The sequence below is a fragment of the Cibotium barometz genome, chromosome 30, assembly GCF_041138505.1.
Source record: "Cibotium barometz isolate CiBa-2024 chromosome 30, ASM4113850v1, whole genome shotgun sequence".
Lineage (NCBI taxonomy): Eukaryota > Viridiplantae > Streptophyta > Polypodiopsida > Cyatheales > Cibotiaceae > Cibotium > Cibotium barometz.
The window spans coordinates 7,477,221-7,500,164 of NC_141075.1; the positions used below are offsets into that span (position 1 = coordinate 7,477,221).

The 22,944-nt window shown below is 43.5% G+C and overlaps 1 protein-coding gene across 1 annotated transcript; it reads left to right on the top strand.

Moving 5' to 3' along the window:
- The first annotated feature begins 678 nt into the window (after positions 1 to 678).
- Positions 679 to 22,199, top strand: PBS2 (cysteine and histidine-rich domain-containing protein RAR1). Its single transcript, XM_086823835.1, has 4 exons — positions 679 to 810; positions 2,328 to 2,485; positions 2,574 to 2,788; positions 21,839 to 22,199. Exons 2-4 carry the CDS (start codon positions 2,365 to 2,367, stop codon positions 21,926 to 21,928), a joined length of 426 nt encoding a protein of 141 aa, XP_086679961.1. The 5' UTR covers positions 679 to 810; positions 2,328 to 2,364; the 3' UTR covers positions 21,929 to 22,199.
- Positions 22,200 to 22,944: the final 745 nt, after the last annotated feature.

Below are 22,944 nucleotides of genomic sequence, written 5' to 3' on the forward strand. Positions count from 1 at the left end.
TTTCTGTAGTCCTCTGTGCTCGTAGAGATCCAGGGTTATGAGCAGGGATTTTTTTTTTCTGTAGTCCTCTCTCAACTGCTTAAATTTGCTGCAGTAGGAAGGGTTAGACTGATCTGCGTGAATAGCTGCCTTTGGGCTTGCTTCTAAGGGCCTAATCTGGTGCTATTTTTGACTTATTCTACTACTTTCAGTTCGAATCCTCTCTTACTTGGATGGTTGCTTCAAAGTATCTGTACAAGATGATGTAGAATGTGAAGAGAGGGTTGATAGACCACAGAAAATGGGTGCGGGAAGTATTAGCGGCCCTTCCCCTTATCCGCAAAAAAGAGGGGCATTCTGACTGAACAAAGAAGCAAGGCTTAAGAGCTTAATGTTTTTTTAAAACTGGCTTCTTAGATTAGACTATGCTGTTATATTATGAAACCTTCATATGCACATTACTAAGAATCACATGTCATGAAGGGTCACTATCTTGTACTTAAAAGGGCTTATTCTGTTTGACCGACCTCTTTCAGATTTTCTGTATTTTATGCTCCACACTAGTACCTTTTATTGTAATATGATCAACAAGACCACCCTACTGTATTTTGTTACAATCCTCTTGTCTTTCACGTTCTCTAAGCACGGTTATGGTTATAAGTTTTGTTTTTGGCTATTCAATGTTGGTGCAATTGTCCTAGAGTTACAACACGGTATTGGAGCTAAGCTGGGTACATTTTGGATGTAGCCTTTGTTCCATGATGGTGGAAAGGAATGGAAGTGTTGCAAACAGCGGAGCCATGACTTCACTTTATTTCTGGACATTCCTGGGTAAACATTCGGGAATTTTATGTGATGTACTGATTTTCTATGCACTCTTGATGCATTTGTGGCTAATGCTTACTCAAAAATACAGTAACAAGTGTGTTTGAACAACAATGTAATTAGTAACACGGAACTTGGCTCTGTCTGTTTCATTACTAGTTTACACTCTAAAAGAGCTTGAAATTATTTATAGCTTTTTTAAGATTTACCATTTTCTCCACTCTCCTAGAATTTCTCCAATCAATTCCCTTAATTCTCTCCATTAACTCCTAGAATCTCTGAATCAGGAATCTACCCACTTTGACCTTTTTCTGGAATTCTCTTCACCTTTTTTTCTGAGAATTCTCTTTACCCTCTTACATACATTCACCAAACTCTAGTAAATTTTGATTAAATAATACTATACAAACTCTCACATTTTTTAAGAAACGTTGTCTCCTTAAATCATTTTTTATGGGAGCACATCAAACATAAAATGCAGACCCACAATTGTCAACTCCCCCCTTTGGGCATGTGTGCCCCTTAAAGATCATCTTCTAGCCCATACATCTCCACCACGCTTGAGTGAGACCAACGTGGGCTACAGACTACGACTCGATGACACGTGCTCCATCGCATGTGACACCATAGGTACGGACCTTGCTACACCAAGCAAATGTCCTTACGTAGCACCTCAACATGGGTGAGTACTCTCTCATAGTGGTGAAGACAGTCCATTCTGGTGGATCCATTGTGGTGGATTTTGTTTGAGTATATCTTGTGAATGCCGAGGGGCTCCCCGTCGTTAGTGAGGTATGGGTTGTCAAAGAGAATGAGATTTAATGGTGACATTGAGGAGTCATCAATAAAAGGACAGCCAGTAGGATGTGCAAATCAACGAAGAAAAGGTGCCCAACCTTATGCCTCTTGGCTAGGTTGGTCTGCACATGTTTAGGCTGCCCAAAACTGGTCTAAAATTGCCTCAAACTTGTCCATTTTTGCTCCGTGCAGTCCTGCATTTCCAAAATTGATCACAAGTGTCAAATACCGGTCTTTGTTGCTCTCAGCATAGGAGACAGGCCAGCATCAAACAATCCTGCTATATGGCCGTTCTGGCTTGGCAGGAATTTGTGGTCTTAGGTGGCATGGAGTCAGAAGGTCAAGGCCATTCTTATGCCATGAAGGTTCTAAATGGTATTGTTTAAATTCACCCAATGTGTAATATAGGATATTTTCCTTACCTTATATAGAAAGAAGGCTGGGACAGCATGAAGGATTTGAACAACACTAACGTTTTTTCATGTCTGGTTTTGATTTCATATCTAGCTTTGATTCAAGTGTGGGAAGTGGAGGGCATAGACACAGTTCACTGTTTTAACATCGATTTGAACTGTCACAAGCACTATGAAATCTGTCTATCTGATCCTTTGGTGCTCTGCTTAATGATATGGTTATTGAAACCCCGAGTTTTTAAGACAAGAAAGGCTTCTGGTGGGCTCGCTATTGTAGATATTAAATTGTCATTTGTGTGTTCTTGAATGTAGATGCACAACAGGCAAGCATACATCTGAAAAGCCTCAAATGACATTCACATCTTCAACAAAGAAAGCTTCGGTGGCGCCTGTTGGAAAAATTTGTTCTACCACTGTAAGCAGGGAAGCTTGCTCTAGGTGTAGACAAGGGTTCTTCTGTTCTGATCATGGTTTGTTGCCTTTTCTCTCTCCTCTAATACAAATACCAATATTTGTCTTTGAATAAAGGGTGATAACATGAATTTTATTGTTTTATAGGTGCACAACCAGAAGTTCATGCTTCTTTGAAGTCAGAGTCCCCATTGACGAGCGCGGACTCTGAAGTGAAGAACAAGGAAGAACCAAGAGTGTTGGACTTCAATGCAGAGCAAACTTGCAAGAACTGTAAGAAAACTTTTACAGAGATGGAGAACCATGTCACAGCTTGCGAGTATCACCCAGGGCCTCCTATTTTTCATGACAGATCACGGGGTGTAAGTCTCTGTCTCTCTCCATGGACTTGTACTACTTTTTGTCTCGTAAACCAATGGTGTCTATTGAAGATGTTAATATTACTCTCTCTCTCTCTCTCTCTCTCTCTCTCTCTCTCTCTCATCCATGACGAGATTTCATGGACACTATGTACACATCATTTTGGTCTCATAGACCCTTTGGGTCTTTTGAAGACATTAATATAACTTTCTTTCTTTCTTTCTTTCTTTCTCTCTCTTCGTTGCCCCAACTGCGCCTCTCTCTCTCTCTCTCTCTCTCTCTCTCTCTCTCTCTTCACTGCCTCACCTGCGCTTCTTTCTCCCTCTTTGCTGTCCACTCATCTCCGAGTTCACCATCCCCACATGCCCGCTTGGAACCGACCACACCTACCTCTCCTTCTTCATTGCTTGCAAACCACCCAGCCCACCGCCACCCCCACCCACCTCCCACTATACTAAAATCCGCTTCACATGAATGTGACCACATATATGCCAACAACATTGATCGTGGTTTGCTAGATATGGACCCATCAGTTCCCCTTGCCATCCTCACCTCCCAACTCACTGACACCATACATTTTGCAGCCATAGCCAAATTTTGGTACAACCCCCGCTCCAATGCTAAGCCTCAGACAGGTATCATGCCCTAGAATGGTTGGTATGACGACGAGTGCCGCACCACACGTGCTCATCTTAAGCGAGAGGTAGTGACTGTTCAAATCCTCGAGCATGATGCTCAAAGGATTAATTGTTGTCACTTGCCACAAGAAACGAGCATATGTGATAAAGAAATACTAGGAGATATACAAACTCTTCTTGAGGAGCAACTCTGAGGAGGCCTAGCATAGGTTGAGGGAACGACGCCCACCCCGAGAACCTTACCCCACTACATCCACTTTCTTTACATCAACCATGGTGGAAAAAGGCATCCAAATACTCCAAAATGGCCGTACTAAGGATCACGAGGGGATTAGATTAGAGCATCTATCACATGCAACCGACACCCTTGCACCCCTCTTGGCTTACATGTTTAACAGGGCACTGGCGGAAGGCTTTCCCCACACTTGGTCATCACACATCATCTCACCCATACACAAACTTGGGGACACTATGGAGCCCAGTAACTACAGGACCATCATGATCAACCATACCTTGGTCAAGCTATATGGATCCATGCTAGAGATAGAGCTCAGCTCATTGGTAGAGCGAGAGGGGCATAGAGCACAAGGCTAGGCAAGGTTCAAGCGGACCTTCTCCACTGTGGATCACATCTTCACACTTCAGAGCCTCATTGATGTCACGTGCACCCATGCACTGTGGTACATGGTGACAAATTGGCTCATCAACAGTGCAAGATTCATGTATAGAAGTAGTACCTTTTAGGGTTTATTTGTCGTATGCCGTGATCCCTTTGTGAGCCCAGTCCGGGACATGTCAGGCATGCGCTACATAGGTCAGTCTCCCAACCTTAAGAGTGTTAGGTCAGTCCTCTTAACCCACTGTGGAGAATTCAGAAAACATTCATCTTTCACAATGGAGGCAAGCCCAAGACAGCTTCAGTCAACCCCAAACCTTAGCAGTAGATGCAGACCACCCAGTAAAACCAGGTGTCTAACCAATAGTCAGGTACGGGGACTCCCAGCAACAACAACAGCAACAGCAACAGCAACAGAAGAAGGGTCCGAATCATAGTCACATTTTTCGTTTCGAGGTTTTTGGGGTTTTTTTTCGAAAAGTTTCGTTCCTCGGCTAAGAAACCGTGAGGTTTCGAAAAATCAATAATTTCATAAAGTATTAAATACTTAAAAAACTTATAGTAGCCATCTAAAAACATAGTGTAATGATGAAAAAATGGTCTCTTCTCACACATCTCGAGGAACTATCCTCCTTGTGATGACGCATTATGGCAATTTTGCTTGATTAGATGCCACAAGTGGTTCAATCAAGGACTCTTAAGAAATTGAAGAAGAGAAGGTAGAAATTGGGAAATATTTTAGACATTGAAGGAAGAAAAAGGGAAAAGAAGAGAGGAGAAGAAGAGAAAAGAAAAGAAGAGCAAGGGAGAAGAAGAGAAAGGAAGAAGAGGAGAATGAAGGAAGGAGGAGTAGAGGTGAAAGAAGTAGCAGAAGATGGAAAAGGGAAGGAGGGAGGCAGGAGAAGAAGAGGGAAGGAAGGTGAGGAGGAGGATATGGAAGAAAAACAAAATTAAAAAATCCGAGAAAAATCAGGGGAAAAAAGAACAAAACCTAAAATTTGGGCGAACCTGCAGAGGTTTTGAGGTTTCGAGGTTTCGAAAGCTAGAAACAAGTTTTTTTGTTACTATGGTCCTAATAGCTCTAGGAAGGAGCGACAAGATGGATCTAGGAAGACTCCTAAAGAAAAGATCAAGGAGGGCCTTACGGGGGGATTCTTGCCTTGGTACTTCAAAGAGAACCGTTGTTTTTTCTACCACCACAAAGGACATGCCAAGAAGGATTGTACCAAATGGCAGGTGGAATAGAGCAAACAACCAGCCTCTACAGTGGCTACCGCCATAGATGTACAACCCCCTCCACCCCCGCCCTCAACCACCAATGCTGTTTAGCTTTTGCCCGCTTTGAATGCGGTATCTGTAGTGGTATTCGATGATAAGTAGGAGGACGGAGTTGAGGAGTGTGAGAAAGGTCTTTTCAGAGCTTATGGCACAACGAAGGGGCAACAGTTTGTTCTCTTCGACATGGGCAGTTCAGAAGACCATCTCTTTGCAGTTGGCGACCAAGATGCAATGTGCACTTGTACCGTATCATTTGGATGTGGACGGGTTCACTCCCAGCCTACGTACTCATATTTCTCAGAAAGCTCAACAACTTGCCTTCACAATTCAGAATGCCCAGTTTCAGAGGGACTTCATTGTCTTGCCCCTTCTCGAGGTCGACATGATCCTTGGGATTCAGTGGTTCCGCTAGTATGCACCCATTCTTGAAAGACCCCCACCGTCTCGTCCTGAAGACCATCGTATCGAATTGGTACCTGGAGCTGAGCCACCTAGTAAGTTTTCGTATTGTCTTTCCAAGACGTTGGAAGCGGAGTTGGAGACGCAACTAGCACAGTTGCTGAGGTCTGGTTTCATGAGGCCTGCTTTCTCTCCATTTGCTGCTCCTATCCTGTTTGTGCAAAAGAAAGATAAGACCACATGTCTTTGTCTGGATTACCGAGCCTTGAACAAGTTGACAATCAAGAATAAGTTCTAAATGCCAAGGATAGAGTACATCCTTGAAAGGCTCAACTGCGCTCAGTACTTTACAAAGATCGACCTGAAAAGTGGCTATCAAGTCAGCATTTTCGAGGCCTATATCCAAAGACCGCCTTCCGAACAGAACGAGAGCATTATGAGTTTGTGGTCATGCCTTTTGGTTTGACCAATGCACCGGCGATATTCAACAAGATGATGTCATGAGTCTTTGCCGTGCTCATCGGTATATGTTTGTTCATTTTTTTGGATGACATTCTTATCTTTACTACCACTGCAGAGCAGCACGTGAAGGATGTGCAAAAGGTCTTGCAACTTTTACGGGACAATGAACTCTACATTAATGTAAAGAAGAGCATATTTGGAGTTCAAGAAGTCCAATACCTGGGCTATGTGATCGGTTCCGATGGCATTCGCCTTGATCCTGACAAGATAAAGGCAATCCTCAATTGGGATGTTTCAAATACAGTGTAACTATTTGGCCCTCCTAGCTCTATTTCACATAATGAAATCCATGCCCAAACACCAGATAGGTGGAAGAAGACATGGGGACAGAGTCCATAAAGATTGATTAAGAAAAAGCACCATTCTTGGTCAAAAGCAAGAAAAAGCAAAAAGTCAAACAGGGTTGACTACGAGCCAAGGGCACCATTGGAAAGAGGAGACTAAGCCGGACCAAAAAGCTAAAAGTTGCTTTCTCAAAAAGCAACTCTAGGACCAAAAAGCAAGGCCTTGAAGTTGTAAAAGCACAAATCAAGAACTTTGGCTATTATTAATAATATTTAATAAAAAGACAAGCAAAGCTAAAGCATTACTTTTTGCCAAGTATAAAAGAAGCATGAGCCTCTCTTGAGCATCAAGTTGAAGAAGAACCTCTTCATCGCGTTGCCATCCTTGTTCAAGCGTGGAGATTATCTTCTTCATCATCTATGAACCAAATCATGGAGATTTTCATCGCTACCCGCTGATTTCAGAGGGCCTCCAGCAATTGCAGCGCCATGTCACCATCTTTTCGTGCGACTGTACGGATCTGTACAGTTGTACGGACAAAAATTTTCAAAAACCCTAAAAAGAGCTTTTTGGAGGTTTTTATCGCCCGAAAACCATTAAAACAGGTTTAATATCAGTTTTCTTGCGAGAAAGAGCTTCTCTAGGGTTTTCATCATCAACAAGGCTATAGGAATTGTGGAGATTATTCATGGGATGAGCGAGTGGATTTAGAGCTTGGACATGGAACTTGGGCATAGAGCTTGGACATAGAACATGAAGCTTGGACATGGAAGCTTGAACTTGAGCATAGACATGAAGAACTTGGGCATAGAGCTGGGGCGTGAAGCTTGGACATGAACATGGAACACAGAGCTTAGACATGGAGCTTGGATTTTGGACTGGGATTTGGACTTGGACTTGGACTTGGATTTGGATTCATTAGACTTGTGATCCATTGGATTTGGATATTGGATCTGGATTGTTCCTGAATAAATTCCTGAAAGGGGACGGGGCCTGTTCCCTGCTCAATGTGGTGTATTGTGCAAGATCCCCATTCCCTTTTCTCTCTCCCCTCTCTCTCTTTATATTTTTATCTCTTGGACATGTGGTTGAGTCTGTCACTGCACGCCTCGTTGGCCTAACAAACAGCCCAAGAGATACGTTCCTTTGTGGGTTTGTGCTAAGCATATAGCTCACATATGGATCGGTTTTCTAACCTTGCCATGCCATTGACAGATTTACTCAAGGATGTGAAGACAAGAAGACATAAAGTTTCAGTTACAGGTAAGGCTTTAGAGCCTTTTTTTGCTTTGCAAAAGGCAGCTTCTGCAGCACCAGTTCTCAAGCTTGCGTCATGGGATAATCCTTTTGAGATAATCACTGATGCTAGTAATCTTGCCATAGGAGCGGTTTTGCAACAGGAAGGTAGACCAGTGGCATAGTACAGTACGAAGTTAAATGATGCAGAAAAAAATTATTTTGTATATGACAGAGTTACTAGGGGTTATCAAAGCCTTGAAGCAGTGGAAACCTTTTCTTTATGGAAGGGAATTTACTGTGAAGACAGATCACAAGGCCTTGAAGTGGTTGCAAACCATGCCAATTGGCCAGTGGAGCTACAGACAGCACCGGTGGAGTCAGTTGTCCCAACAATTTGGAGGAATGATCGAGTATGTACCGGGTAAGAAAAATCCCGTAGCAGACATTTTGAGTCGCAAAGGTAGTATTCAGGTAGTCGAGGAGTCCACTGTGCTAGAGATACAGGGAAAAGATTTAGGCAATATGAAGACACAATATGTGGATTGTCCAGAATTTGGAACTCCCTTTATTCAGAACCGGGTCATTACACGATTCAGGACGGTTGGATCTTTTAAAGGGTCGACTATGTGTTCTCAAGGAGAAAAGCCCGGCACTCCTCCATGATGCCCATCATTCACTGGTTGTGGTCATCGCGGGATGAACAGTACCTTGGAGAAGTTAGAAAGATCGTTTTATTGGCCGAAGATGCGCAGGGATGTGTACAACTATGTTTCTCAGTGTCCCATATGTCAAAAAGTGAAAGTACCTCATACCAAATAGGAAGGGTTGCTTCAGCCATTGCCCGTTTCTGAGGGTCCGTTTCACGACATTTCGATGGATTTTGTTGGACGTCTTCTCGCATCTACTGGATCTCGGAATGCTCAGTTTATGACGATAATTGACAGGTTCAGTAAATTTTGTATGCTTATACCATGTAAATAGACGGCCACAACAGAAGATATAGCCCGGCTCTTTCTCGGACGTTGGTACCCAGTTTGTGGTTTGCCACGGACCATTACTTCAGATCGGGACCAAAAGTTTACGTCTCACTTCTGGCGAGCTCTGTTTGACAACTTTGGTACCAAATTGCAATTGTCGAGTGCATTCCGTCCCCAGACCGATGGCCAAACTGAGATTTACAATCAGTTGGCTTTCGACGTGCTTAAAGCGTACTGCCATGATTAGCAGTTGAAGTGGGAGCTTCATCTCCCGTTGGTACAGGTGATTCTCAATGACACTCACTCATCTAGTGTTGGCAGAACTCCGTACGAGGCAGCCTTTGGTCGAAGATTTTCATCTCTTCTAACGAGGATGATCTCTCCTTCCTTGGAAGCCAACAAGACTACGGAAACTTTTTCAGCCATCATTGAGTCCGTCAAAGAGCGTCTTACCAAAGCTCAGGAGGCTTCCACAGACAAGCAAATAAGTCATGGAGAGACGTCAATTTCAAAGAAGGTGAATGGGTTTACTTAAGGATCATGAAGCAAAGACTTAAGCAAGTGGGCAAGTGCTGTTCAAAGTTGTCATTTAGAAGTTTTGGTCCTTTTCCCATCATAAAGAAGATAAGCGATGTCGCCATGCAACTCAGATTGCCAGACAACCGGACGATGCACAATGTCTTCCACGTCTCTTGGTTAAAGCCTTATATTGGATCTTCATTGCAGAATGTTCCAGAAGAGCAGCGACCAGAAATGGTTGATGAAGCAGAAGTGATAGAGCGTGAGGAGACCCTTCTACACCGTTGGAAGCATGGTTCTGGATGACGTCTTCGCCAATTTTACACAAGTTCAAAGATTGAGGGACCCATGAAGCCGTTTGACTAGATGAAGAGTTTTTCCTTGAGTGTCCACAGTTATTGGCGGAGTACCTCGAAGCTATGAACCTGCCGCCAAGCTAAGCAAGAGGGAATGTCATGCACCCATGCATTGTGGTACACGGTGACAAAGTGGCTCATCAATAGTCGTAATACGGCTCAGCATTAGATGCTAGTCGGGTTCAGTTGCACCAGCCGACCAGTAATTAGGGCATTTTAATGCCAACATCAGCTAGTCGTGAGCATTATTTGCAGGCCAACAGCCTCTTCAGGCAACCAACCAGCACCTATAGACCATATAAAAAGGCAAGAGGCAGTTCAGTCCAAAAAATCATCATTCATTCAATCAAAAAATTCAGAGATCAACATCAGCACTCAAGCATGTATGCTTAGGCGTGTGCCTATGCGAACTTTCAGCCTACTTGTTTTCTCAGCCCGGGGCATAGAAGCTCAGTCTCTTTAGGAGTTTGCAGCACACCTTCCCTCAGTCCTTGGGCCGGTGTTTTACTCTCGAAGATAGCTTCACAAATGCCTAAAGCCTATGCACAGTTCTGCCTAGCATTCGGTCGCTTTGTCCCTGTGTTTGGCGGTCAGTCAGTCAGTTTGTCTGCTCAGTCTTGTGGACATAGTTCAGCTTGTTTTCAGTTCTCTAGAAGAAGAAATAAAGCAAATACTCTTGCTTGCCGCAGTGGGGGGTGGGGGTGGGGGGGGGGGGGGGGGGGGGTGCTTCAGTGGGTAATTCGGGACCCCATCTGGTGTTGACTCTACCACATCTATTTACACTTTTCATGTATGTTGTTTTAAAGGATTGCTAAACTCACTAAACTCAGGTTTAATGAAAAGCCCCTGTTGTTTCACATAGTCCTAGCTCAGCGCATGCTTCAATTGAGATGGTCAAGGCTGATGGTCAACACCTATTTTGTTTTTTTTTCCCGGGAAAAAGATCCTTCAATTAGTTAACAAAAAACCAGCCATGAAGGAGTACATACAACCACGAAGGGCTAAATACAAACTTGCCTCCATGTACGGGGCAGGGATCAAAGGATCAAAGGTGGAGAGAGATGCACTTCTCCTCTGGTTGGCTGCTCCATGAGGAGAAGGCTATCTCATATAGGGAGAGAGGGGGGGGGGGGGTGGGGGGCGGGGCGGGGGTGGGGAACCACATAGGTGGTTGGTAATGCCAAGTGGGAACACCACCTCTATTTGTGAGAAAAGGGCCAGGCCGCCAGAGCCTCAAGAAAGCTTCTGTCGCTTCCGCATGCGGTCGACGCCTCTATTGTTGCTTTGTGGATTTCCGCAAAGCCTTTGATACGGTGCCACGTGATTGCCTACTACAACGCCTATAGATCCTTGGGGTTCCATCAGACATGACTTGGGGCATTATCGCTTTATATGAGTCGGTGATTGGGAGGGTGAGATGCCTTGGAGGACTCTCAGAGAAGATACCTAGTTACTATTGGGGGGAAATAGGGCTGCCCGTTATCCCCCACCCTCTTCGGGCTATACATTGATGAGATCTCAGACTTTAATGACAGAGTAGGAGGTGGAGGGGCATCCCTAGCAAGCATAGACTTGTATCTATTCTCTTATATGGTGATGATATAGTGCTTATTGCAAATTCACAAGAGGGACGACAAAAGCACATGGATGCCCTGCAAGACATATGTTTGCAGAGGGTCTTGTCAATTAACCTTGGGAAGACCAAGGTCATGGTCTTCTATACTTCTCCTAGGGTGAGGAAACATGCAGAGATCACCTACATGGGAACCTGGGTGGAGGTAGAAAACTCATATGTCTACTTGGGGGTCACTTTCATGAACTCCGGCAGCCACTTCTCCATGAGACAATCATCACATGACAGATTGACTAGGGGATACATTGCACTTGCCCTCCTAGAGAGAGAGTGCCACCAAGACACTTCCAACAGCCCAAGACGAAGGGCTGGCTTTTTGACACACTAGTGACTCTGGTGATGATGTATGCATCCCCATTCTGGGCACAAGGCGTATCAGCGGGCAGATTGGCAATGCATAGAGCATCCACAGATTCTGATGCTATCGAGATTGATACGCCTAGCAGAGTTTGCTGCAACATCTATGGTGGTAGGGGCCGTATTCCAGGCTGTCATGTACATACAGAGGATACTAGCGATGGACTCGTCACGCCGGTTACCATACCTGATAGGATAGTCTTCTCGGGAGATAGTAGAGAGAGGGGTGCATCCACCCTAGTATGTTTCTGTCCTCACATGGTTTATCACACATGGACTACACATGAGTCGACTATCCTCATTTCAGTATGACTGAGACTCCCTCTACACTAGCCTCATACATTTGGATAGGAACCGGTGCTACAGTTACACATTCGAGATGCATGGATTACCTAAGGGGAGACCATACCACCCAAGATGCAATACTAGAGTGACCATTTATGAGGCTTACAGAGGATGGATTTATGCAGAGGCCGGTACTTGGATGTTTTCATGTCACATGCCATGAGGGTAGCACTTGGTTAGCTCAGGGTTTCATCCCATAGGCTCAAGAATGAGGTTGGTAGAGCAACAAGGATCCCTAGAGTCCAGACTCTCTAGATTGTGCCATGGAGTAGACTTTGAGGAGCATTATATTTGTCAGTGCCCGTTGTATTATGAGATCAGGGGGAGATTCCACTGCCTATTCAAAGAGGGGTTTGGGCCATTATCTTGGGTTATGGAGTATCCAGTGTTGTCTTGGACTCTTCTTGTTGGAGATTTGACGATGCAGAGATCCTCGACCTTGCCACCCATCTCAGTCTACCATCACCATTTTTTTCCATCCACAGGAGGAGGAAACTTTGACGGATGAGACCACCACAGTTGTGATGAGGGGCCCACAATCTCGCCCCTCAGCTGGAGTTACCTTGCCTCTTGCCACTGCACTTTGGAGAGCCAGACGGCCTCACCCTCCTGGACCTCGAGCACCCTAGGCTCACCAGCCTCAGATTGATGAGATCCTTGCCTACCACCAAGCATCTGTAGCTGCTACGTTGTCCCAGCTTCTCCTCGTTCTTGCAGACCACACATCGATGGATGGCTCCCTCTCCACACTCATCCACGATGATGAGGATGGTGATCCTCCATGATGAAGATGACGATGATCCATACATATCTACATTTACCTAGGGATTAGTGTTAGTCTATTTTTTTTGTTATGTTGTCTTTTTTTCCATGACATGATTCCATGGACACATTGTACACCTTTTGTCTCATAGACCGGTTGGGTTTTTTGCAAAACGTTAATATGTCTTTCTCTTCTTCTTCTTCTTCTTCTTCTTCTTCTTCTTCTCTCTCTCTCTCTCTTTGTGGAGTGCTGGCATAGTGATTTGCGCATCGGGCTCCTAATTGAGAGATCCCGGATTCCCTGGATTTCATACCATGACCTGGATCATAGGTGGTATGCTTGCTTGGCTATGACGTTGAAGACTCTCTCTCTCTCTCTCTCAAAATAGGAAAATAAAAAATATATGGACATACAAAAACAAAGTGCAGGCCCACACATGCCTTGGTTAGCGTGCATGCATTCAAGTACACGCACATGAACATGCCTGTAGGCACTCATGAGCATGTGCTCTAAGAGCTGAGAAAGTCATTTGAGGAATGAGGGGGTGAGATTATCTACTTTTTACTCGAGGGGCTTAGAATTTGTTTGAAACTATAGCCCCTTGTGTAGCTCTTCAACAAAAAACCTTGTATGAGGGTTTCTTGACTTCTTCTCCTCCTTTGAGAGATGTAGTCTGTGTTGAGCAGACTTTTTTTTTTGGACTAATAGGACCTTTTCTTGGGGGGGGGAGGGGGTGAGAATCCCTGAATGCTGTGGACGTGTATGACATTGCTATGATAGTAGCTACACATTAATTAGAATAAATCCCATCCTTGACGTGGTTTTCTCCTTCATAGAGGTGTAGGGTGTGGAAGGTGTCTAGAGTGGCAGAGCACTCCATTTTCATAGCAAAACCTACATCTCTCTAGTGCATTTATAAAACTTTTTTTTTTTCATAAACGTAGAACACACTTCTAAGGATTATTGCGTATTATTACATTCTTGTAGTTAGACTCTGTTAGAGATGCCTTATGTCGCCAGCTGCATACGTATTGGATAGGGCTTGAGAGACCCAGTGGTGGGCAGGTCCTGGATTCAATGCCTGCTACATGCGAAGCATACATTGTAAGGGGGCGGGGAGAGGGTCCGCTTGTGTGGTGGGTGAATTTTAGCAAAGTGTAGTGTTTCATGTTTTTGAGGCAGTGTTTCTTGAACCTATCTTGGTAAGGGTTGAGCAGATTTTATGTAAAGCTTTTATAGCTTTATTAACATGATTAAGACTTAATTAATGAACATAAGACAAATACTGCAGGAAAAGATTGAGTTGTTTGCATTGAGAAAGGGGTCTTTCTTAAATAGAGGTCGAAAGGGTACAAGTGAAGAGACACATCCCTGGGAAGGGATGTGGCTCTTGAAACAATGGTTATGTCCTTTGGACTTAGGGGTGTGTCTTTTAATGAATAGACATGTCCTTTGATAGTGACCCGTGTGTAAGGGTGTGACCCTTCACAGGTGTCCTTTCAGTTAATAAGAGATTAAGGAGTAATTAAGGAGAGATTAAGAGAGTTAGTCACAATCGTGACATTCCCTCCCACTTAAAATAAGACTCTGGCTAAGAAGAGATAGTTGTCTTTGAAAGAATTCCCGAAGAAGTTTTAGATACTCCTGTAAGTCTTCATCACTTTGCCAAGTAGAGTCGGAATCATCAAGATCTCTCCAAAAATTCTGTAGTGAGCTTATGTCGTGTTTCTTTCTGTCTGACATCAAGAATTGTCTCTGGAATTAAGAGTATGTGTTCATCTTCGATTTCTGGAACATAATCCAAAATATCTAAAAGTGGAAAATCATCGTCCACAAACTTCTTGAGCCAAGAAATATGGAAAGTTGGATGAATTCTACCCCAAGAAGGCGGTAACTAGAACTTATAACTGAGAGATGAGTTCTTCTTAATAATACGAAAGGGTCCATAATATCTTGGGCGAAGCTTTGGGAAGACTGATTTCACTGTCTTGTATCGATAAGGAGCAATATATAATAATACCAAGTCTCCTTCTTGAAATTCAATGTGACGACGAGGCTTATTAGCTGTGTGTTGATATTGCTCTTGGACGCTGACCATCTTATCCTTAATTTGTAATAGAATATCTTGCATTTCCTGAATGAGTCGGTCTGCTAAAGCCACTTTATGTTGAAGAACGAAGTTGGCAAGAATAGGTGAGTATGGTAAGAATTATTATAAGCAAGAATATAATGATAAGAATTATTATATATAGCAAATTCCACCAAAGGTAAATATTCTTTCCATGAAGCTAATCGAGACTGAACATAATGACAGCATTTCTTCTACAATCTGATTAACTCGTTCCGTTTGTCCATCTATTTATGGATGATAAGCAGAGCTAAAGAGTAAATTTGTACCAAGAGACTTGAATATCGAAGTCTAAAAATGTTCTGTAAACTTTGGATCTCGATCAGAAATTATAGATTTTGGCAATCCATGAAGTTTGAAGATATACTGTATGAACAATACTACAATATCTGAAGCCTGGGCTGCTTTCTTGCACGGAATGAAATGTGCCATTTTAGAAAATCTGTCAACCACCACAAGAATCTGTGTATTGCCTTTAGAAGAACGTGGCAATGAAGTGATAAAATCCAAACTAATACTTTCCCAGCGTTCATTGGGAACTGAAAGTGATTGAAGAAGACCAGCTGGAACTTGTCTGCTAGCTTTCATACGTTGGCACGAGAGACATGCTGTAACAAACTTAATGACATCTTGCTTCATTTGAGGCCAATAGTATGTAGCTGTCACAAGACGATATGTCTTGTTGATTCTTGGGTGTGCAACATAAGTGACCTCGTGATGTTCTTTCACCAATACTCTTCGAACATGAGTATCATGAGGTACACATAAACCATCCACTATTGTATATGCTCCATAAATCTTCAAGTCGGAAGAAGTTGCATTCTGAGAATTGAGAATTCAAAATGCATTTCCAAAATCACGATCCTTGGAATAACGGTCCTTGAAACTTTGAGGTATATCCATTTTAACTGTAGAAATAGCCAAGACCGAAGGTGGCGGCATACAACTGAGGGCATCCGCAACCACATTGGTAAGACCAGGAACATACTCAATTGTCATATGAAAATTGGCTAAGCATTCGACCCAACGTGCTTACCTAGCATTCATAACTGGCTGCGTGAAGATATATTTCAAAGAATGAATATGTTTCACCACTGAATCCGCACCAAGAAGATAATGTTTCCATGCACGATAGGCATGAACAGTAGCCAAAAATTCCTTGTCATATACCGGGTATCTTACTTGAATTGGAGAGTGCTTATGACTGTCAAACATAATAGCACGTCCTTGTTGCATCAAGACGGCACTAGTGGCAATATCAGAAGCATCCGTGTAAACATCAAAGGAGAGAGTAGGGTCAGGAATAGCCATGACAGCAGTTGTTGTCAAAGCTGTCTTAAAATTTTCAAAAGCTTGTATTGTGGCTTCAGTCCACTTGAATGCAGGAGCGGACTTTAGAAGTTCTGTGAGAGGAGCAGCTATTTCGGAAAATCGATGAACCTTTGTGTGATAGAAGTTGGTAAGTCCCAAGAAAGAACGAACATCATGGATGTTTGTGGGAGTTGGCCAATTGACAATAACCTATATTTTCTTTGGATCCACGGAAATACCGTTTGCTGAAACAACATGTCCAAGGTACTCCAAGTATGTCTTGAAGAATTCACTTTTGCCTGGATTAATATAAAGAGCATTGTTACGAAGTACCTGAAAAACGATCTTAAGATGTGCCTTGTGTTCTTCTTCCATATTACAACTGAACACAGGATGTCGTCAAGATAGATAACGACGAACTTGTCCAGAAAAGGACGAAAAAGATCATTCATCAGACTCATAAATGTTGCAGGGGCATTGGTTAACCCGAATGGCATGACGAGGTACTCGTAATGACCATATTTTGTGCGAAAAGCTGTCTTATATTCATCACCTTCGCGAATGCGAATCTAATGATATCCAGACTTAAGATCAATTTTGGAGAAGACCTTTGCATGGAGCAATTGATCAAACAATTCATCAATGCGCGGAAGAGGATACTTATTCTTGATAGTCAACTTATTAAGGGTACGATAGTCAATGCAAAGGCGCATAGACTTATCCTTTCTTTTTCACTAAAAGTACTGGAGCTCCAAAAGGGCTTTTGCTTGGTCGAATATATCCTTTCTCCAAAAGTTCAGTAAGTTGTCGCTGTATCTCCTGAGATTCTGTAAAAGAAACTCGATATGGAGTACGAGTAGGTGGAGCACTACCAGGAAGGATATCAATAGCATGGTCGATTGGTCGCCGGGGTGGCAGAACCGCAAGAAGCTCCTGAGGAAACGGATCCAAGTATGGAGCAAAGAAAGGTTGCTTGAGGTACATCACCTTTGTATCTGTGTCCTCGGGAGGATCGTTGGCTGAATAGAGCATTAAAAGTACTGAGAAACAACCACTCTTGCGGACCCATCGTTTCACTTGAAGAGCTAAAAGGGTTGGATAAGAAGGTTGGTCTCTGATTCCTTCGAGTACCACAAGCATATCATTTTGAGCAATTTGTATGGAATGGTTCCGGAAACTGATTAGGGGATCATATTGATATAACCATTCTTGACCAAGGATCATATTATAATGTGCCAAATTCATGACTTGGAAATTAAATTTGTCACGATAGTGCTGAATTCGAAAGGAGAGGTGTTTGGCAATGGTGTTACACAAGGATGTGGAACCATCGGCAAGCTCTACTTCATAAATAACAGCACTTTGAGAAGTCCGAATCTTCAATCTCTGAGTCAAGGTGGTTCCCACAAAGTTATGAGAACACCCACTGTCAATGAGCACCTGAATAGGGTGACTGGAAATAGAACCTTGAAGAACCAAAACCTGAGTAGACCGCTGGGGCAATGGTGAAGAGGCAGCTTGTGCTGTGGTAGTAGCGGTAATCACCGAAGCATGTGCAATAGCATGGTGATTAACTGCACGCTTTTCTTTGTCAGCAACTAGGGGTTTCTCCTCAGAAGTGGGGGGTTCAGCATTAGAATTTTGTCGATGGGTTGGTCTTTTGGGGCACTCAAACCAATGATGAGGTCCCTTACAAATTGTGCACAGTCCTGTCTTTTGTTGATCCTGTCCAGAAGGAACAATGGAAGGACGAGGATCGCGAAATTGGTCATGTCCTTGGTCCCGTCCACGATCCGAATTGCGTGGTTGGAAGGATTGAGAACATCGGGACCGAAAAGAGGACGATCCTTTTGTTCGGCGAGGGTGTTGAGAATTATTCCATTGGGGATTAGGCCGAGAGGTAGAAGTGCCAGAAGGTTCTCTGCGACTATCTCGGTTCATACGAGATCCATTGGCTTTCTGAAAGGCATTACCTCGACCGGAAGAAGCCGAATTTCGAGAATTAATGTTTGCAACGCGCTCGGCGTATCGTATGGCATCGGCAAGATCAACAGGGTTATATTTCTGAACATTGGCACGCAATGTGGGGTTAAGATCTTAAACGAAGGCATGAAGTTCGTCCGCTGGGGACAAAGAGTCGATCTCCAGTATCAAGTTGGTGAACTGGGAGATATAAGAGGCCAAGGAACCAGTGTGGTCCAAATGGCGTAAGCGAGTACGGGCTTGGAAATCTGCATTGGCAGGTATGAACTACTTACGGAGGACTCGTTTGAATTTTTCCCACGTTGTAACCGATTTTCCGGCGTGCTGTCGTTGTTGCCACCACAATAAAGCAATGTCTTTGAGGAGGGATACCGCAAAAATCACCTTTTTGGAATCAGAAAGGGTCATGGTTTCAAAGTATAACCGCAGTTTGTAGAGCCATTGGTCTAAGATGCGCTTATTGCACTGACCACCATAAGAGTCAGGGGGTTTAATTTCCAATTTCTTTGTTTTACTGGCTTGTAAAAGACGATAAAGAGTTTTAAGGTCGTCGCCTTCTACCTCGGAAGGAACGACGTCTGCGTCTGCTGGTACTGTTGCTGAAACATCTACTGCTAGTACATAACTCGTGTAGGAATGGCGATCCGTGTGGAGCTGCTGGATCTGCGAAGCCAAGGATGCCATAGACTCCTGGAGTTGCTGTTGGAACTGCTGCGAAGTTGCTGCAAAGCTGGCTGCTGGCTGCCATTCCGTAGGGGCTGGTATGTCAACAGGTTCTGCCGTGAGAGAAGATGTTGATGTGAGGCTTCAGGGTGACGAGGCTCTGGGGTTTTTTGCTATTGATGACGCCGTTGGGCTCTAGTAAGAACCATCGGTTGGAGGGTGCGGCATCTGGAAATCCCGAGAGGAGAGGTTACGTACTGGTGAAGTGGCTATAGACCATCCAGTATAGTAAGGGCGATCCTCTAGGACTAGGCTCGCACGAGAGTTTGCTACTACTGGAGAAGAAGGTACAGGGGTAGGGGCAGCTACTGGTGTCAAGGGTGTATATTCTGGTGTAGAGGGGCGCACCGTGAATGAAGATGGATAAACGTCCTCAGAATAGGTGCAATATTCGTGAAAAATGATGCTACACTTGGGGAGGATAGCGCCAAGATAAGGATGACGCTTGAGTATAAAACAGTAATGATCCAGATCCTCTGCAGAAGTACGAACATGGATCACCCACACGTCGAATTCTCGAAGATGAGAAGTCGGTGTGGCTATCTGAATACGGTAATGAGTGGGCTGGAAAAAGAGGGACACACTCACTGGAACAAGGGCTGAGACCGGTGGAGAAACACGGGTAGGAGAGGGCACTATGGACTTAGAGGGTGTTTCCTGTAAATAATTGAAATCATAGGTTTCCTCTGCCATAAGCCGTCGGAGAAGAGGGTAATGTGTGTCCACGTGATCTGAGAGGTGCTCTTAAACTCGTAAAAAGTGATATTGGCCCCGAATGAGTGGAGAGCCCGCAAAAGAATGAAGTGGCGGGTTTTTGATATTCTAATACTCCACATTATGAAATGGAAAAATCACACCTGAAGGAGGTTGCCATAATAAATATTGTTGCTGTAGAAGAAGCACCAAGGAAATGGTGGCCGGCAATTCAACAGAAATCAGCAAACTGCAAGTGGCTGGTCCAAGCACGAGAGGAGTCAGCATACCGCAAGCGATGAAGAGGGTTGAATTCGATGAAGAGAGGCGGGAGCAAGCCGGCACACGTTGAACCAACCGTGGACAGGGTGGCTGAAAACTGCAAGAAAACGGCCGTTGGCGCCTATTCGTGAGGGGACTGGTTCGGGAGGTAGTTGGCGCCGTTTCGAAAGAGCTCGTAAAGGGGTTTGTGTTTATGTTTTTTTTTTTCTTGGCTGTATACGTGGCAATTAAAGCCTAAGGGTTATAACCTTTGGGTGGGGTTATTAGGTGTGTTGGGTATTTAAAAAAAAATAAAATCAGCAAGTGGACGTGCGTTGATCAACGGGCAGCCAACCTGGAGGAAAAGCCACGAAGAAGAGATGCGCCGATTCAAAGGAGGGGTGCCTGTCCATGAAAAGGTGCCGGCTGAAAGGTAATACTCCTGATTGAAGGCTTTTTTTGTTTTGTCTTGCCTCTATTTAAGAGTGTCTTGCATATGGCTGGCCCAAACTTAATCAGCAAAAATTGAGAGTTGGGGGCTGAAGTTGATGGGACATTTTCTCGCCTGCTCTTTCATTCAACACTAGCTACACCCAATTTTAGGGTTTGGGAGGACTAATTTTAGGGTTAGGGTTAGGATTGATTTTAGGATTAGGGTTAGGATTTGGGCATGTCACAGGGCGAAAAAAGTTTGCTCTGATACCATTGTAAAGCTTTTATAGCTTTATTAACTTGATTAAGACTTAATTAATGAACATAAGACAAATACTGCAGGAAAAGATTGAGTTGTTTGCATTGAGACAGGGGCCTTTCTTAAATAGAGGCCGAAGGGTACAAGTGAAGAGACACATCCCTTGGGAAGGGGTGTGGCTCTTGAATCAATGGTAATGTCCTTTGGACTTAGGGTGTCTTTTAATGAATAGACATGTCCTTTGATAGTGACCCATGTGTAAGGGTGTGACCCTTCACAGGTGTCCTTTCCCTTAATAAGAGATTAATAAGAGATTAAGGAGTAATTAAGGAGAGATTAAGAGAGTTAGTCACAATCGTGACATTTTGGGTTAATCCATGGTTAGAGGAGAGGATTATACAGTGTTACTAGAGCCAAATACTATCGGCAAGAGGTGGTAGGGGCTTAGGTGGCTCGATGTATGGGGCCTGGGCCTAATGATGGCAAATAATTGATCCACATGTACCATCTCTTTCCCTAAGAGCGGTCGATAAGGTACTATAGAAGATCAAGTCTATTGGGAAAACTACTTGGCATTCATCTTGTGCACATCTAGTGAAGTGATAGTAGAAGGCAGCTAGCAAAAGCGGTTGGGAAACGAAGCATCACCAATTGTTGACAGGATAACTACCACCATAACATTGTGGGCAGTCAATGCAACAATGCGGATGCTCATAGAGATGGGCTGCCACACAATGTAGGGGTATTACAGGCTCCAGCAATGTAGGTCTTTTCAAAAAAGAGGCGGCAATGCCTGTGCTTTTTGGGCGAAGTGGAAAATTCATATAAAGCCAGAGTACGGATGTTTATACTAGAGTTCAAAATCAGCCATATGCTTATTTGTCTGGTGGTTCTATATGGGGACTATTCTTTAATAACAGGGATCATAAATTCTCCAACGAGGATTTGATATTTTGCATCTTTGGTGGTTGTTCAATGCTTCTTGGAATTGCATGCATTGGAGTTTCCTCAATTTCGATCAATTCGGTCAATCCCATGATCAAGTAGGCATTGAATTTGCAAATCCCATGAGTACACATTTGAGAAGATAGCCACCTCCAAAAACGTGTTCATGGGTATCTTGGTCACCTTTCTGCATTCATTTGGCCAGTAGTTTCATTAATGCTTGCGTTTCTACTTAATCGCTTGAATTAAATGTAAAAGGGGGAGCAATCATCTTTATGAGGTCTAGTCCCTATGACCAAAAATGTGCTCCAAGTCAGACAAAACACCCATTTAGGTTGCATTTTAGTAGAGCATACTGTTGACTGATGAAGATTCACGTGTTGTGTGCAGTGGGCGTGTTGTGATGTCCATGTGAAGGAATTTGATGAGTTTTTGGCAATCCCTCCTTGTACAAAGGGATGGCACCAAGGAAGTTCGTGAAACTTACAGGGTTTATAGAGTAGCCACAGGAAATGACGTTTTTTCATGTGATGTCATATATGAAAAGGACTGTATTTATGATCCAATTCTCTATTTTCTCCTTGCACTGAGAGCTTTAATGGTGCTAGATATTTAGGTTCTATTTGGCCACCAATGAATGTTTTAGCGAAACAGCACCAGTCTGCAAAGATTTTTTATTGGGCTGAATAATAACAGTAGAAACGAAGGAAAAACTTGCTTATTCTTAATTTGATTGGAATTTTAGTTTTTTTCCCTGGAGGTTTGACACATGTTTACCGGACTCCAATCGGTTAGATTATTGGCCTTCTCAAGCATGGAAGTGAGTATTTCAACTCCCTGAAGCGCTAGCTTGGATGACGAGCAGAACCCATCTTGCCTTGTCGAAACCTTTTTGAAAAGATTAATGCATTAGTCCATCCTGGCAGTGCCCAACTACATGGAGAATACCTACAGGAGGAAGCGGTTAGCACCAATTCTTTTAACTGCTTCAGTCTTATTGTCCAAACTTTCAAAACAATGATCACACGAGAATCGATGGAGATTTAACAGTGTGGTAGCTCATTATGTTCCTATATAGCCCACAGAGTGCTTGCAAAGAAAAGACTAGAAGTGGGTTCATGGGAATTGGGAAAGTTCTCCTAGACTTGCTTTAAAATTAAGGGTAGTTTTCAGATTTGTAAGGTAGGTAGTGCACACAAACTCCTGGTTGCTTCTTGACAAGCTTTGTGAAAAACTGTTTCGTAACTATAATAACATTAAGTTTCAGAAGAAGTTGAATCTACATGGTTTTCGAAAAACAACGTGTCACTATGTACGTTTACCTTGTGAATGTTGCTAATGGGCGCTAGTGTTGGTGAAGACTCTTAACTATATTTTTTGACTTTGCTTTAGACTCCTTAACAGTCTCGGATACTTGTCTCAATGGCATGCATGTGTACCTGAGGATCATACAAGGTTATCTAATTCCTATATTATTGTGTTTAGGATTCATTGAT